General features: G+C 49.8%; 1 protein-coding gene across 2 annotated transcripts in view; it reads right to left on the reverse strand.

Annotated features, from left to right (window-relative positions):
- Nucleotides 1-15,724, reverse strand: part of MYO5B (myosin VB) — a 291,416-nt gene that overhangs the window by 51,372 nt on the left and 224,320 nt on the right. For both annotated transcript variants that reach the window (XM_084781005.1, XM_084781004.1), the window contains exons 18-22: nucleotides 12,752-12,863; nucleotides 9,889-10,100; nucleotides 8,167-8,323; nucleotides 7,238-7,477; nucleotides 109-342 (exon numbers count right to left, since the gene is read on the reverse strand). In XM_084781005.1, coding sequence (XP_084637131.1) covers nucleotides 109-342; nucleotides 7,238-7,477; nucleotides 8,167-8,323; nucleotides 9,889-10,100; nucleotides 12,752-12,863 — 955 coding nt within the window. The remainder of the gene's footprint in view (nucleotides 1-108; nucleotides 343-7,237; nucleotides 7,478-8,166; nucleotides 8,324-9,888; nucleotides 10,101-12,751; nucleotides 12,864-15,724) is intronic.

The raw sequence follows: 15,724 nt of genomic DNA on the forward strand, positions 1-15,724 counted from the left end.
GCCTCCAGCCCTCCAGCCCTCCAGCCCTCCAGGCCTCCAGGCCTCCAGCCCTCCAGCCCTCCAGGCCTCCAGGCCTCCAGCCCTCCAGGCCAGGCCGTGCACTCATACCTTTCTCAGCTCGCCATTCTCCCTGTGGTGAGCATCCTCCAGGACCTTGCGCTCCGACTGAGCCTTCTGCAGTTCGGTGCGCAGGCTCTGCACCTCCTCCTGCAGCTGCAGGCTGCTCTCGGCCTCCTGGTGCTGCTGGTAGTGGGCCAGCTCCTTCTTCAGCTTCTCCATCTCCACGGCATGTGTGGAGGTGACCACAGCCAACTGCTCCGACAGAGTCTTGAACTCCTTGTTCTGTAGAGAGCGCCGGCAGATGGGGAGAGGAGGAATAAAGAAAAAGACGGTTGTCAAGCCAGGAAAAAGCACGAAAGCCACCAGAAAAAGACGTCTAGGGCAGAATTAAACCTCAGCATCACCCTACGTGCCATTCCCCTAAGACTTTAGTCTTCTGACGTGAAGTACAGGGAGACACGAACAGCAGTGCGGACACTGAAACAGCCCAAGGAAAGCATGTCAGTGCTCAGAGTAGGTGGGCTGGCTGCAGGAACAATGGCGCCAGCTCCTTGGATCTGCAGTTTTGGCCTCTCGGGATTTCCCACCTGTTCACGTCAAGCCCTCCTAGCCTTGGGCTTACTGGCACAAAGAGGTGTAACCCAACCCCTTCCTTTGAGACAAAGGATGCTTTCAGCACCCTTTCAAGGAAGCCATCCAAGGGGGTCCCAGGGTCTCTTTTACCACCTGTCAACATGGCGCACAGCACACAATTCTCACCAGAGTCTGACAACAGCTACAGACTGTGGACCCAATCATCAGCCGACTCATGTGTGCACCAGGCCTGAGTACCCACTTCAGGATCAAGCTCAGTGTTAATGATGGGCAGGAGTAAAGGCCCGGGAGAGCTGAGAGGGTGTGAGGCAGAGTGGCCAGCAGGGAGAAGAGGAGCAGGGGAAGGAGAGCTCTCCGAGTCAGCAGGCACATTGCACTCACTGATGGTTCCTGCTGTGTTCCACAGGGACTCCAAGCAGAACAGAACCATCAGCTAAAATGCCAGTAAGCCAGGGAACCAGGAATCGATGACTAATTCACAAACTGAACCTCACAGGAACTCTCAAAGAAAAAGCTGTTGGCCACCCACACAGCAGCACACAGCTCGCAGTGCCATGTTTGAGCACATAATCAGTGCATTCCTTGTGTGCAAGATTCCCCATACTCTCTGCAAGCCCTGGGTACAGCCAGCTTTTCTCTACATGTGGTCTTGCTGTCGGCCTCACCTGGAGCATGAAGAAATCCAATTGCTTAGCATGTATTTAGAAAGACCAACACGCGTGTGAATCATTCATCAGGGTCTGGGCCTACATTGGAGGCAGAGGGCCTCCCCACAAGTGGAAGACAGGCTTGGCTAGCCGCCCTCTGTTCCTCATCTCTGCTCTGGGATGTGAGTAAGCTGAGATCAGTTGTCAGCTCTCAATGGTATGGCCTTAGCCATACTGACAAGAGTAGGGAGGTGGCTGAGGAGGTCCCTAGATGGGGCTGGTTGCAATTTGAGGAGAGGCACACAAAGTGGTGGAGGCAGGGGATGCAGGCACACCTCACCCTGCTATGGTCAGATACAACAGTCAGGGATGCTAATGTTTCCGGAAGGACCAGCTTTCCAGATCCTGATGCTAACAGAGAGCAGACTCACACACTGGAGAGAAGGTGTCTGAAGCTGACAGACCTGTGCCTGAACTCACCTCATCCTTGGCTCTCTGTGTGTTTGATCCTGCCACCCCCACTTTTCTGTGGCCCACTCCTTCCCATAGAAACTGGAGACAAGAGAGATTCCCATCCTAGGTCATTACTGAGAGGCAGGGAACAAAGTTCTTATCTGGTACATCCCACACAGTCAGGACGTCTCCCTGGCCTGGGTCTCCTCGGAGTCCCTCGGGCTACTCCACAGAAGTCTCTGCTTCTGCCAGCCCCAACTCCCACTCATCACCCTTGTCATTCAAACAACCCCTGCATCTGGCATCCTGTGGCTGTATGTTTTGTATCTTAGTCATCGGAGCCACACAGCCAGACTTAATTGTGGTTCCAGTCAGACTTAAGCTGGTGTGGGAAGAGGAAGAATCGTTGCAAAAATCGTGATGAAGTCAACACAGCCCATGGCACATGAGTGCTCACCTTGGCTAAGCACTGCACCTCATTCATGCCTGTCAGACATCACCTGCAGTGAGGGCGAAGGATAGGCCCCTGCCTAGTTCATGGCAGTGAAGAAAACTAGGGCATGGGGCGGTCCCAAAGCTGTAACTGTTTGCAGGATGTTTTTCTAACATATATGGCTGTCCCTGAGAGTCACGCATAATGGGCTAATAGAACACTTACTGAGTGGCTATTCACTATGCCGAATCAAACTGCTTTAAAGACCACCAACTGAACTATTGACTTGGGCTATATGTTTTTTTTTTTCCAGATAAAAATAGTTAAACACAGCCTTATATTTACAAGGGCCTAAGAACCTTGACTTCCATTACAAGTAACTGAAAATCTGGCTCTGTCAGTCTACCACACTGGCCAAGTTCATGGACTCCATCAGTTTGGTTGAACTATGTCATACTAGAGGCTAACACGAGGGACACTGTAGGACAGTTTCTCGGATTGTCCCTGTTTCTGCTGCTGAAGGATACTATGAAGGACATCATGAAGGAGGTGGCTTATGACATCAGAGACCAAAAAACAAACAAGAGAGAGAGAGAGAGAGAGAGAGAGAGAGAGAGAGAGAGAGAGAGAGAGAGTGAGAGAAGTGTGTTAGTACCAAGGACAGCTCCGGTTCCTGATCACCCAGTTTCTGAGGGACTCCCATGTGACCCAGTAGTCTGTTGATTACACACAAGCTTGGCGTCAAATGGAGTCGGCTCTCTGCAGCTGGGGTCCTCAAGCCTTAAGACATGAACTTGGGGTGCTCATCTCCCCTGGTTTTGTCTATTAGTGTGAATACTCTCTCCTGTCTCCTATGTCACACTACTACTCTGACAAGTGACTTGGGACGCTTTGTGGCTGGTGTCTCTGGCAATGTACATCATTTCCTTCTGGCTTAGTCTCTGAAGAGAGCAGCTGTCTAGACTAGCTTCAGGAATCGCAGGGGACAGACACCCAGCTCACTCCCCGAGAGCTGGTCTGCTTACTGAGAGACCTCCAGTGCCCATGGTGATGTGGGCTCATGCTCCTCCCACCACAGCTGCCTCGCATTGCTCACCAGTCCCAAGGACGTGATGCTTCTATGAACATGACCTGAAACCAATGCTAGAGAATCTGGACTGAAGAGCACTCCTCGCCTGTCCCAAGAGCATCCTACCAGGCGATGATGTAGAAACCGAGCCTGAGATGGCAAAACCTGCCTGAAAGCAGCCTGCAGTGCCTCCATCCCAGCCAGGCTACTTAGTGGCTGTGTGTTGTGGTTCTCTGCTTCCTTGTGTGTGTGTGAGGGGGAGCTGCTGGCCATCAGCCCACCAAGGCAGGAGGAGCAGAAGATGAGGCCCAGGGCTTGGAAGGCCGTAACCACGACAGAGATCAAACACTCCGGGAACCACTGCAGGAGCTAGTTCACCTTTACTCAAGGAGAACAAAGGCTACACAGCCCTTGGGGAGTAGGCGGGGCTTCCAGGAGAAGTGCTCATAATAGGTTGGAACCGGGCACTTTAAGGATGCTTGTTTTACATCTGGCAGCACGCTCCTATCACATGAATGGGAACACAGCACCTAATTATCCTATAGGCACAGGGAGGGGAGAGCGAACAGGGAGCTGGGTCAGGGGCCATATATCAACTGTGGTTACGGGCATCTATGTCTAAAGATGCCAGATGGAGTCAGGCAGAGAGCCTGAGGTCCTGCTGGGGAAAGGGGTCCTACACCTAATGCCAAGCTCAGAACAGCTCTCCAGACAGGGAGGACTGCAACCTCTAACAGCAGGGTCCTTCCAACAGCATGCCTTTCAGCAGTTTACCTACCCCTCTGTGCCCTTAGTGTACACATTTTGAAAATGGGGGTGACAGTAATACTCATCCCACGGTGTGGTGAAGAGCAAGGGGTTAATGTATGGGAATATGCCTGGCCAGAGAACCACACGGGAAATAGTGTGAGAACGATCCTATGTGTCCCCTGATTGCCCGCTGTGTACAGGGAGTCTTGCCCAGGCTGACAACATCTGCCACTGCCCACAGATGTTTGCCAAGCAGGAAGCTTAAGGCAAAGGCTTCATTTAAAAATAGGCCTTTGCAATCTGCTTCTCTCTCCAGTTCAAGCACGTGGGGTGTGAAATACTATATTATTTTTATCCTCTGGAGTTGACTTCACACAGCAACAAGGCCAGTGCTGAGCCCTATCTGAAGCTAGGGCCGGAGCGCTCCACCCTAGGAGGGACAGCGGTTTCAGTACCCTTGTCCTTCTGGCCACACTGGGTCTAGAACACTGACTGTGAAATGGTCAATGGCACTGACAGTCCTGACAGTGGACACTGTGAGTCTCTGTGTTTTAGCACACCTCTTCTGCCCTGCCTCCCTGACTTGCTGTGTCACCTCAGGCTCACCACGGTAGGGATTAGACATCCCCGGCATGCACCGGGAGCGCTGTCTTTTCACACTGAGCATCACTGTATTGGCTTGTTTTGTGTACAAACTTGACACAAGAGCCATCAGAGAGGAAGGAGCCTCAGTTGAGGAAATGCCTCCATGAAACCCAGCTGTAAGGCATTTTCTCAATTAGGAGAACCCAGTCTATCATGGATGGTACCATCCCTGGGCTGGTGGTCCTGGGTTCTATAAGAAAGCAGGCTGAGCAAGCCATGGGGAGCAAGCCAGTAAGCAGCATCCTCCATGGCCTCTGCATCAGCTCCTGCCTCCAGGTTCCTGCCCTGATTGAATTCCTGTCCTGATTCCTTTGATGATGAACAGTGATGTGGAAGTATAAACCAAATAAATCCTTTCTTCCTCAACCTGCTTTTTGGTCATGGTGTTTCACTATAGCAATAGAGACCCTGACTTAGACAGCATCTTAGCCAGCACTCTGGTCAACTCCCAGAGAGCACATACCCTGGGGCACTGGCTCTTCCCAGAAGTTTGGCCTCTGCCCAGGGCAGGAAAGCAAAGTGTCCCATTGCCAGCTGATTCCACACTGGGGCTCATGTGTAGGACAGTTACTTAGCTTAAAACATGGTTCATTTTACTGGGATGAGACTCAGTTGGCAGAATGTTTGTCTTAGAGCAGGAACCGAGAGAGCCTGGTAGCTTACAACGTGGGCGGGAGAGACAGAAAGATCATAGGTTCCAGTTTGTTCCTGGCTGCAAATGGCACTGCAGGCTAGCCTGGACTACATGAGAATCTATCTTTAAAAATACTGCTACTGTTGCAAAGAAAAAAAAACTAAACAAAACACAAAAACAAACAAACAAAACAACTCACCTATTTTCCTGCCCTGAGGTTATGAGGAGCACTGAAAATGCCTAGTATAGAATTGCTGCAGTAAGACCAAGTGACCTCCACAGCCACGGCTGGTGGTCCTCGTGCCAAGTTTTTCTTTTCCTCAAACCCACACAATATGCTCCTTGTATCCTTACTCTTCTTGCTTTTTGGAAGCCTGGTCCTGTGGTCACTTTGACACAACCAGAGCCCTGTTGCAGTGAGTCTCCTTTCCTCTCTGGGAGCCCAACTCAGTAGTTACAGCACACAGGACAGGACCAGCTCTCACAGGGAGCACAGCTCAGTAGTAACAGCACACAGGACAGGACCAGCTCACTGGTGACATTTGGGGGCTAAAATGCCAGCACTTTCTTCATTCTAGCTGTGGGATGAGACCTGTGGTGCAGTTCAGATTTTAACACTTTGCCCAGATGTCCCCAACCCACTATCCTTCAAAATGACTCACCAAGTCATGTGAGGACCATCTACTGTATGGCTCATAAATGAGTGAACATTATACACCCAGCACAAGTTTTGGAGTGCTTAAAAAAAATCACAGTAGTATAAATGGAGCTGTAGTCTGCACTATATGAGGATATCTTAAAAACAAGCAAGCAAACAAACGAACAAACCCAAAACAACAAAATGACTTGCCTATTTTCCTGCTGAGAGATTATGAGAAGCCTCAAAATCTCCCTGGTACTAAGATTTATTTCTGTCATGCAGCATCCAACCCAGGCCATGGTGCCCCCTATCTGGAACATAACAGAACATCTGACATAATCCAGCACCAAACCCAGCTCTACTGGGGGTATGGAGGAAGGGATATTTGCACCACCTGACTGGTGTGAACCTATTTCCAACTTGTACTCGACCTCAAATAAGGAGCCAGTATCCTATGCTTGTCTCAGACCCATTTCACAGAACTCCACCCACAGAGGGCTTTATCATTAAATCAAGTCATTGCTTAGCTCATTGGTTGGTGTGTGAAGGTGGCTAGGGAGGGAACACAGAGTTATAAGCTTAAACGATGCAATACCAATGTCACACCAGGCAGGATGCTAACTAACATTTATTACCTCATGGGGACTGTCATACACAAGCCACAGGGAGCACAATGTGGGTGGGTGCACAGGGAGACTTATGAAACACTGGGCATGGCTTTAGCTGTACCAAGCAGCCTCTGCAGGGGCAGGGCTGCAGGACTCTGGACTATCAATTTCCTATTGCTGCCAGGAAAAGTTCCATGGACTTGGTAGCTCAGAACAACATAAGCTACTATTCTACACTTCTGGGGGGAAGTTCTAAAAGTGGCCAGCAGGACTGTGGTCCTTTGGACACTCTAGGGGAGAAGTTCCCACCGCTACCTGTAGCTCCTAAAGGTGGCTTGAATCTCTAGCCTGTGGATCTGCATCCTGCCACTTGATCTGTCTGCAGCTTTCCTCTTATGAGCACCCTATGTTCTCACAGGGGCCTACCTGGGCAGCCCAAGGTCATCTTCCCATCCAGGCACCCTTAACTCATGCATTCTTGCAAAGCCTCTTTTAGTGTGTAAGGGAGCAAATCTACAGATCCTGGAGATTGGGGTCTGACATCTTTGTTGGGGAGCAACACTATCTGACTCCTACTAGCTGGGCAATACTTCCTGAGGTCTCTGGGTACCTGCAGCTCCCTGAGAAAGCTTGGGGGACCCCTTCAAGCATTTCCCAGTATTCCATAAGCCTCACCACCTGGGTTGGACTCTCCCACCACTGACCTGGTCATCGATCTTCCGCTGCAGCTGGACAACTTTATTCTCCATGCCCACGTTGAGGCGCTTCAAATGCTCAGCAGAGCGGGCCTCGATTTTGAGGGCCTTCAGCTCCCGCTTGGCCTTTAGCCTCCGGAAGGCACACTGGATGACAATGGCCGCCTCCCGCTGCTGCTGGAAATGTCTGCGTGCCATCCAGCCCCTGGCATACTTCTGGATGACAGTGGCTTTGTGCTCCTTGAGGACCTGTGAGGACAAACACAAACAGCCTGTTGGTTTGCTCTGCAGGGTGGGGACAGGTGCAGCTTCTGCAATCAACTGGGAAGAAAGCTGGGCTGGCCTTGGGTTTAAGAGACAGAACACTGAGGGTCTGATGGAAAGTTTTAGCTAGGTCCTATAGATCACGCGTCCACAGGGGAGCGGCTACCAAATGCTCGCTTCTACCTTTATTCTACTAGATAGTTGTGGTGGTTTAAGTAGGCCCCTATAGACTCATGTGTGTGAATGCTTGGCCCATAGGGAGCGGCAGTATTAGGAGACGTGGCCTTGTTGGAGGAAATGCGTCGTTGTGGCGGCAGGCTTTGAGCTCTCTTATATGCTCAAGCTACGCCCAATGTGGAACACAGTCTCCTTGCTGCCTGCAGATCAAGATGCAGAACTCTAGGCTCCTCTAGCTCCGTCTGCCTGCATGCTGCCATTCTTCCCGCAGTGATAACGGACTAAACTTTTGAAACTGTAAGCCAGCCCCAATGAAATGTTTTTCTTTTTAAGAGTTGCCTTGGTCAATAAAAACACTAACAACAGAACACTGACTAAGCCAAAAGGAAGCACAGCTTAAGAAGCTTAACATTTTGGGACGCCTAATAATTATTCCACTAGAAAGAGGCAGTGTGGCCCTGACACAGGGGAGCCAGGAGGTGAAGTGAGATGCTCACCTGGCGGTAGTTTCTGCGCACAAACATGGCCCGCGTGAAGGACTGGATGATGACTGCAGCCCGGCAGGTCCTGCGGTAGGCCAGGCGGGCCCTCTGCATGCGGTACTGTTTCTGGAACACTATGGCGGCACGGGTTCTCCGCAGGTGCTCAGCCAGCCTGGGGGATAGCAATGCAAGAGCACAGGAGGTTTCAGGAAATGCGAGCTGGCCAGCTGAGCTATTCATGAAGCCCTTCCCTCTGTGGCCCTAGTTGGACCCTCTTAGACTGACCAATGTCACCTTCTCCACGTGTAGCAATGCCTTAGGAACTGTGCACAGGGCTCTAAGCAGCAGAGTCATATTCCCCCCTGTGGTCTGTCAGGTCTTTCCACCAGTATCAGACCCTCACACCAGACTGTTTCTCTCATCAGGCTGATTGCACCTTCAGCATCTCCCTCTCTTCCTTCTCTTTACATTTTATGTTCATTGGTGTTTTGCCTGCTTATGTCTGCATGAGGGTGTCAGATGCCCTGAAACTGGAGCTACAGGTAAGTGTGGGTTGCCCAGTGGGTGCTGGGAGTTGAACCCGGGTCCTCTGGAAGACAAGCCAGTGTGCTTAACCGCCGAGCCATCTCTCTAGCTCGGTGTCTCCCATTCTTATGGGATCTCATTGCTGTCTGTCCCTCTGTGTCTCCACAAGCTCAGAGATACTTCACACACTCTGCATTCCTGCATCTAGTTCAGAAGCGGGCAGTGCTGGAATAGAGCAAGTGTTTGCTGAATGAAAAGAAACAAAAACAAAAACCAAACCAAACCAGACCAAAACAAAACAAAAAATCCCCAAAACCTCCCCAGGCAGCAATGATCCTTCCCAGTTTTCTTATTTCCCCTAAACTTCCCACTCTCTCCTTTTTGCACTCCGCCCACTCAGTAAGAGCGCGCCAGATGGGTACTTCCTACCCTTCTTGGGAACTCGACAAGTTCACTGGAAAGGCTCACGGAGGAGCACACTGCTGGGGAGGACCTAAGAATCCACTCAGCACCGTCCTGGGGAAGGAAGTGCTCTCCAGCCAGAATCTATGTGCTGAGGTTCAGGGTTCCCTAGTCTATCTCTCTGCCCTTTCTTCATACAAGGCCCATGTCCACGGATCACACGCCCCCTGTTGGGAGAATGTAGCAGGCTGTTGCATTGTCACCACCAGGGAACCCAAGTTGGTACCCTCTCCAGTAAGGGACAAGGAATGATGATGGAATTAGTTAGCAGGTACTGTGAGGACCGGCTCGGAGTTGATCCTGCCATCTTTTCATCCCCACAGCTTCTGTACTGAAGTGTGTGTTGACCGTACAGTGACGCAGCATGAGTCACCCCTGCCTGTGTGAGTAAGCAGCCTATGGTGAGCTCCTTTCCAGCTCCAACGGAAATTCAAGGGATTTTTAAATAAGGAGGCTACATGCGAGTTAACTAGCTTCACCTCTTTCCTTCTAAAAGACATTATTTTAACTTTGGGGTTCAGGCCAAAGGACCAATGGTTGACTTACACCCAAATCAGATGGTACTAGGTTAGTGTTGGTGGCCTGGGGTTAGGGTGGGCTACCAGGAGACGCATGATCTAGGTCTGCTCCCTGAAGCAAGGAGAACATCACAGGGATGCAGGAAGCAGATGGCCCAAGAGGAAGCGCTGTAATTCCAGACAAAGAGGCCCTCCCCTTCCTCCTGGCTCGGATGTCTCCGTCATGGCTCACCTGCGGGCTAGGTACCCTCTGTAGAACCTCTGCAGGGTTACAGTCGCTGCCTTCAGCCGACGATACTTCACTTTCTGCAGCCAGCCCCTGACCGTCTTCTGGATCATGATGGTAGCTTCCCGGAACTTGTCTGCCCGAAGCTTCTCCAGGTATGCCACCTGGCCTGCCCGGAAGAAGATCTTGGTGCGACCAAACTGGAACTTGTCTGGATCCTTTACAAGGTTGGGAGGGAGACTGCCTGGTTAGCAAACTATGCATAGAACACATCTTCCCTTGCCAGATTGCATGGGTACCCTCTGCCCTTGCCCCAGTAGGTGGTCCTAGATTCTCAGTGTCCATTAAACGGACTTGAGTCTTCACGATGGGACAGACCTAGGATGTGGCTGTTAAAGAGATACCTGCTCTCAAATACCCACCACCATGGGGGAAGGCAGAAAAGTAAACAGGAGACTTTGTTTTAAGGAGTTGGGAGGATTAGCAAGAAAACCTGGCAATATTCAAAAAGTTTGTTCTAGGCCAGTGGTTTTCACCCTTCGTAATGCTGCGACACTTTACTATAGTTCCTCATGCTGTTGTGGATCCCTAACCGGTAAATTATCTTCATTGTTACTTTATAATTGCAATATTGCTACAGTATGATCCACAATGTCAACATCTGATATTCAGGATATCAGTATGTGACCCCCAAAGGGTCGCGACCCACAGGTTGAGAACCACTAGTTTAGGCACTTATGCCTGTGGAGGTGGGTAAAGGTCTGTGTGAGCCAAAGAAGGCAGCCATGGAAGCTGTGAGAATACAGGAGAATTCTAGAAGAGTGGAGCAGATGTCACTGTCATGTGCCAAGAGGCAGAAGGGGTCTACATACAAGGAACTGAAGGTGAGTTTCGGAAGGAACCGGCCACCAAAGGGATATGATACAAAATTGGGATGGCAGCCACAGACGGGTTCAGGGCCTTTGTGGAAGCTGTGACCTGGTCTGACAAACATTTGGCAATAATTTAAATGACCACGGACATGTACACAAAATTATAGATCGCAAATAACACTCAAATAAAACTCTATTATGAACTTTTTTCAAATATGTAATTGCTGTCTTAATTATATTTCTGAGATTAAAATTAGTTGCCCTTCCTTGTGTTTACCCCAATGAATAGGGAGAGATGACCCAGGAGGGCACTGGGCACGAGCCAGGAAGAGCAAACCAGTGATGGCCGAGACTTCTCTGCAAATAACTCTCAGTGTGTGTGCTGGCAAAGACCATAGGCAGGGAGGAGCCAAGTCCTGTCATACACCACGGTGGCCGGGTTCTGTCAACTTGACTCAAGCTAGGATTATCTGGAGGGAGGAACCTCAGTTGAGAAAGTGCCTCTTGCGGGCAGGTCTGTGGGGCATTTTATACCCTTCCCTCTGGACACCTTGACTGGAGCAAAGAAGCAACTCAGTGCATACTTAGCACAGGATGAGCCATGTGGGGTAGGATGAGAAGGCATTCTGAGAGACCTCGAGAGGGTGAATCCGCCAGAATACCCATCTCCCCTCTTACTAGCCTCAGAAGTGGCCTAATGAGGCATCTGCCCACACACAGCCTGTCCTCACAGAAGTGGGCCTGCCAGCCCCGCTGCTCAGCCTACAGGTGTCCTCATCCCTGTCTCTCCTCTGACTTAAGTACACAGAACACTCTGGTGAGGGAAGGACCAGGCATGTGGTCTTCAAGGCTAATGTGTGGCTCAGCCAAAGCCCTCGTCAGTGGGAATGATGTATCTGGAAGACATGGCTTGAGGAATGGGGGGAAACGAGGAAGAAATTCAATACCTTCAGGGAAGTCTTGAAACACAAGTCTATTTCCAAGACAGACAACTGTGCACAGTGGCCCTAACTAGCCATCCCAAATAAGGGGACACCACACATTAGACTGCCTGTGAAACCTTCATTTTCCTCATCTGTGCATGGAAGGTTCTGTTAATAACCGTGGAGGCATTCAGGTAAGGGTGAACTTTGACCTTGGACAAAGTGAAAGGTGGTCGTGTGGTCACAGAAGCTACTCACAGGCTTGGGGCACACACAGCATGAGGCAAGTCCTTGACTCCCGGTGCTATACATTAACTGAACTCAGCTAACCTTGAACACATTTTCCTAACCCATGAAAAATGAGATATCAAAACATGTACAGTGATGGATGGACCACCTCAAAATCATAGGTAACTAGAGTCCTATCAAGCAAGTACAACCTTCAGTTAACTTAACCACACTGCCAATCCTCTAAGCAACATCCTAGTGCCAGTTAGTTTGCAAATACATGTTTAATTTTTATCCACCTCCTGAAAGATATTTTCTATGATTTAACATTTTATGGAGACCCAGAACATTAGATTCTGCCATAGCTCTGGAACGCTCTGGAACACTCTGGAACTACTGAAATATTTAAGGGCTGGCTCCTCATGGTTCTGGCTTTCCAGTTTTTCCAGTCTCAAAATGTGATTTTTGGGGTTGTTTCATTTAAAACAATTTTTCAAAGGCCTGAGAATCCGTTGCTTTATTTATAACAAGCTGAGGCTGGCTAAAGATCAGAGCTCCACTGGGTACCTCAGTTTGGAGAGGCCAGAGATGCTAGGATAACAGCAGCAGTATCCAGGAGCCACCTCCATAGGTACCCTAGTGATCTGCACTCCCTGTGTGCTGAGATGTGGGAAGCCAGGGGGCACTCTAGGTCGGGGAGGGGACTCTCTTAGGCCAGTCACGGTTGCAGGAAATAGCTTAATATTTTAGGTAGTTTTACAGGGAAGAAGGCAATGCTATAAGTAGTCCCACCCTTGCCCTCCGCTATTGGGGCTTTTGGTCCACGCACTCCTATGACTGGCTCACCTTGATGAGACTTTCCAGGACAGACTTGCAGATACTCTTCTTGTCGGTGTTGGCAAGCTCTCTCTTCTTCATCAACACCCGATACCGGTTGAAGAAGTCAGGGTAGGTCCACCTGGAGGGAAAGCCAAGGTGGATCAGAAAGTGACCTCGGATCCTGTCTGATGGAGTCAGGGCTACTGTACAAATTATTGTGAGAGCTTCAGACCAGCCCCAGGGGAGCTCTGTCCTTTTCATACCCCACTAGGGACGCCAGCGCATCGGGATTCCTGAAGCTGGGTAAATTGTGTGTCTGAGAGGTATCTCCCACAGAGTCAGGGCCTCCATCTGTTCACAGTCACGGAGCCCTCTTTCCTGCTGCCACCACTGAAGAACTTGGGTACCTCACCTAGACAAAGCTTTGTCCATGCGGTTTAGTTTTTGTCTTTGAGAACTCACAATGGTCTTCGTAAACACATTTTTAAATGCCGAAAAGTATGCAAGAATATAAGTGTCCCCACCATGATGCAAGAATGTAAGGAGAGCCACCTTGATCCCTTAGATCATTGCTCTTGGTTTAAGACAGAAGAAAAGGTCATCTTAGACACGCCCCACTCCAGACTCCTTCTCACATGATAAGTGTTTACTGGTCCCAAGGACACGGGTGTGTAAAACAGGTACACAAGCCAAACATTTGCTGATAAAAAAATCATAAAGAAATACAATGTGCCCGCAGGTATAATAGTGGCACGAATGTCAATGGGGCTGAGTAACTGCTTTCTGATTGGATTTAAGGCCTGCTCTACCAAAGGAAACACATGCCCACTACTGGAAATCTGGCCAAGAACCTAAGGTTGGGAGCTCATAGGCTCTAAAGGTGAAGCTACTGCTGTTAATCTGCTAAGTGGACATAGTATTAAGCGGCCCTATAACTACCACATCCAGTTACAGGGTTGTTACCAATGCCTTAGGATGATATGGTGTCAGTTTTTCTTTTTATTATTTTTCTCTTAAGGTAGTTTAGGCCTGTAAAGATGTTCTCCATCTCCACATAACTGAAGAGATCTCTGACCCACTACCCATGCAAGGCAGAGTTCATCCTTAGAGGGTCTGAGAAGGGCTTCATACGAACAAACAGAGTCTCCTAAAGAGCACTGCTTTTCCTCAAGAGAGCTGTCTTGGTTCACACCCGTCACTACTTTACCTCCTAATTCAGAAATTCTTGTGACCTCCACGTGTAGCCGCTGAGGGGACATGAGCCCCCCAGCCCAGATGGCTTGGAGTTGCAGCTTCAGTAGATCAGGAGGGCAGCACAGGGTACCCCATCTTTCTAAGTCCTTGGCCAGTGCAGAGTGAGGCTGGCTTGTCCCTTCAGGGATATTAGGGAGAGCTCGCACACCAGTCCGTAGGGACAGGCTACTGGTACTTTGTTAGCTTCCCTGAGGTGAGTCACCTGCTCTCTCCTTTCACTGGTGGCCTTGTCTAGACCAACCTGCTCAGGTGTTAGTTGAGAGTGAACAAATTGTGTCCCTTTTCCGGGGACTCTGCAGAGGGTCCTTTAGAAGCTGCAGGGAAGGAGTGCGACGGGTTTCAGGAGCCCTTGGCGTGGGGGGGGGGGGACATTACACTCAACGTCCCCCAGCCCGCAGCCCCGCTGCTTCAACAGCAGCTGAGCCTTGGAGGGAAACAGACTGATGTAAACGGAAATAGCACAAGGACGTTTCTACTTGTCTGCATTTCCCCCTCTATGACAGTTGGCTATAGACAGTTCCTTTCCTTTTTGAGAAAGGATTTCCTGTACCCCAGGCTGGCCTGCAAGCCACCATGGAGCCGAGGATGACCTTGAGCTTTGGACCTTCTTTGTCTTCGCCTCCCAAAGGCCGGATTACAGGCCTGTAGCACGCATCTAGCTAGAGTCTGTTCCCTTTGAACAAGGAAAATCTTTTGAGATGTCATATGCTATAAATTTATCCTTGTATGATATTTTTCTGTCTATGGTATTTTGTCCGCATGTACGTCTGTGCACTACATATGCGTCTGGTGCCTGCAGAGGCCAGAAGAGGGAATTGGGTCTTCCTGGGCCTACAATAATACATGGTTGTGGGACAGCACGTAGATGCTAAAAAGCAATCCTGGGGACTATGGAAGAGCAGCCGTGGCTCTTAGCCATGGACTCATATCTTCAGCCCCAAATTTCCCCCCTTAAAGTACACAGTTAAAATAACTTTTGGCATTTTTGTGAAGTTGTGTACCTATCCCCAGTATTCAATTCTAGAACATTTTCACAACCCCAAAATGAACTCTCACACCTGTGAGCCGTTTGCCAGACCCTGGCAACCATTAATCTACTTTGTCTTCCATTGCTCAGTTTTTAACTGGCACGAACTAGCTTAAGGAGGGAAGGCAGAGGGCACCTAGAGCCCCTGAGGACTCTGTCTTGGGACCAGGAAAGGGGCCCCCTTGCCCTTGCATTCCTAGCCTCCGGCTGTGGAGTGCCTGCAGTCTTTAACACGCACCGTACAAATGGAAACAGGAGAGGCCACTTTCCTAGCTAAAGGCTAATCAGGTGAGCATTTGCTTAGTAGCTAACTGTGTTCCTGCCTTCCTACTTCCTTCTGCTCTGGGCTCACCCTTGGAAACTTCTACCTAGAGGAAAGATGGGCGTGGCTAAGAACCCAGTGAAAAAGTGCCCGTGAAAGACCTCATCCTGGAGTCTAGGTTTCTGTTTCCCTACCCCTGCCTCCTCACCATGGACACATGCATCTCAGAACGGTAAGGTTTGCTGTGTGCAGTCTCTCGACTGTCTCCTGTGACTCTTGAAGGGCACTTCTCACACTTTGCATCATGGCTATTTGTGTACTTACTTGTCTCTGTGAGTTTGCAATTTCGCTGGGAAATAATTAAGACAGCATTTAGCCAGGCTAAAATCCTTAAATGTTTCTAATTTGAAAATCTCTGGCTGCTGACAGATCCACAACTGAAGGAAGCTATGAAGGA

The sequence above is a fragment of the Acomys minous genome (assembly GCF_964271855.1).
Source record: "Acomys minous genome assembly, chromosome: 4".
Taxonomy (NCBI): Eukaryota; Metazoa; Chordata; class Mammalia; order Rodentia; family Muridae; genus Acomys; species Acomys minous.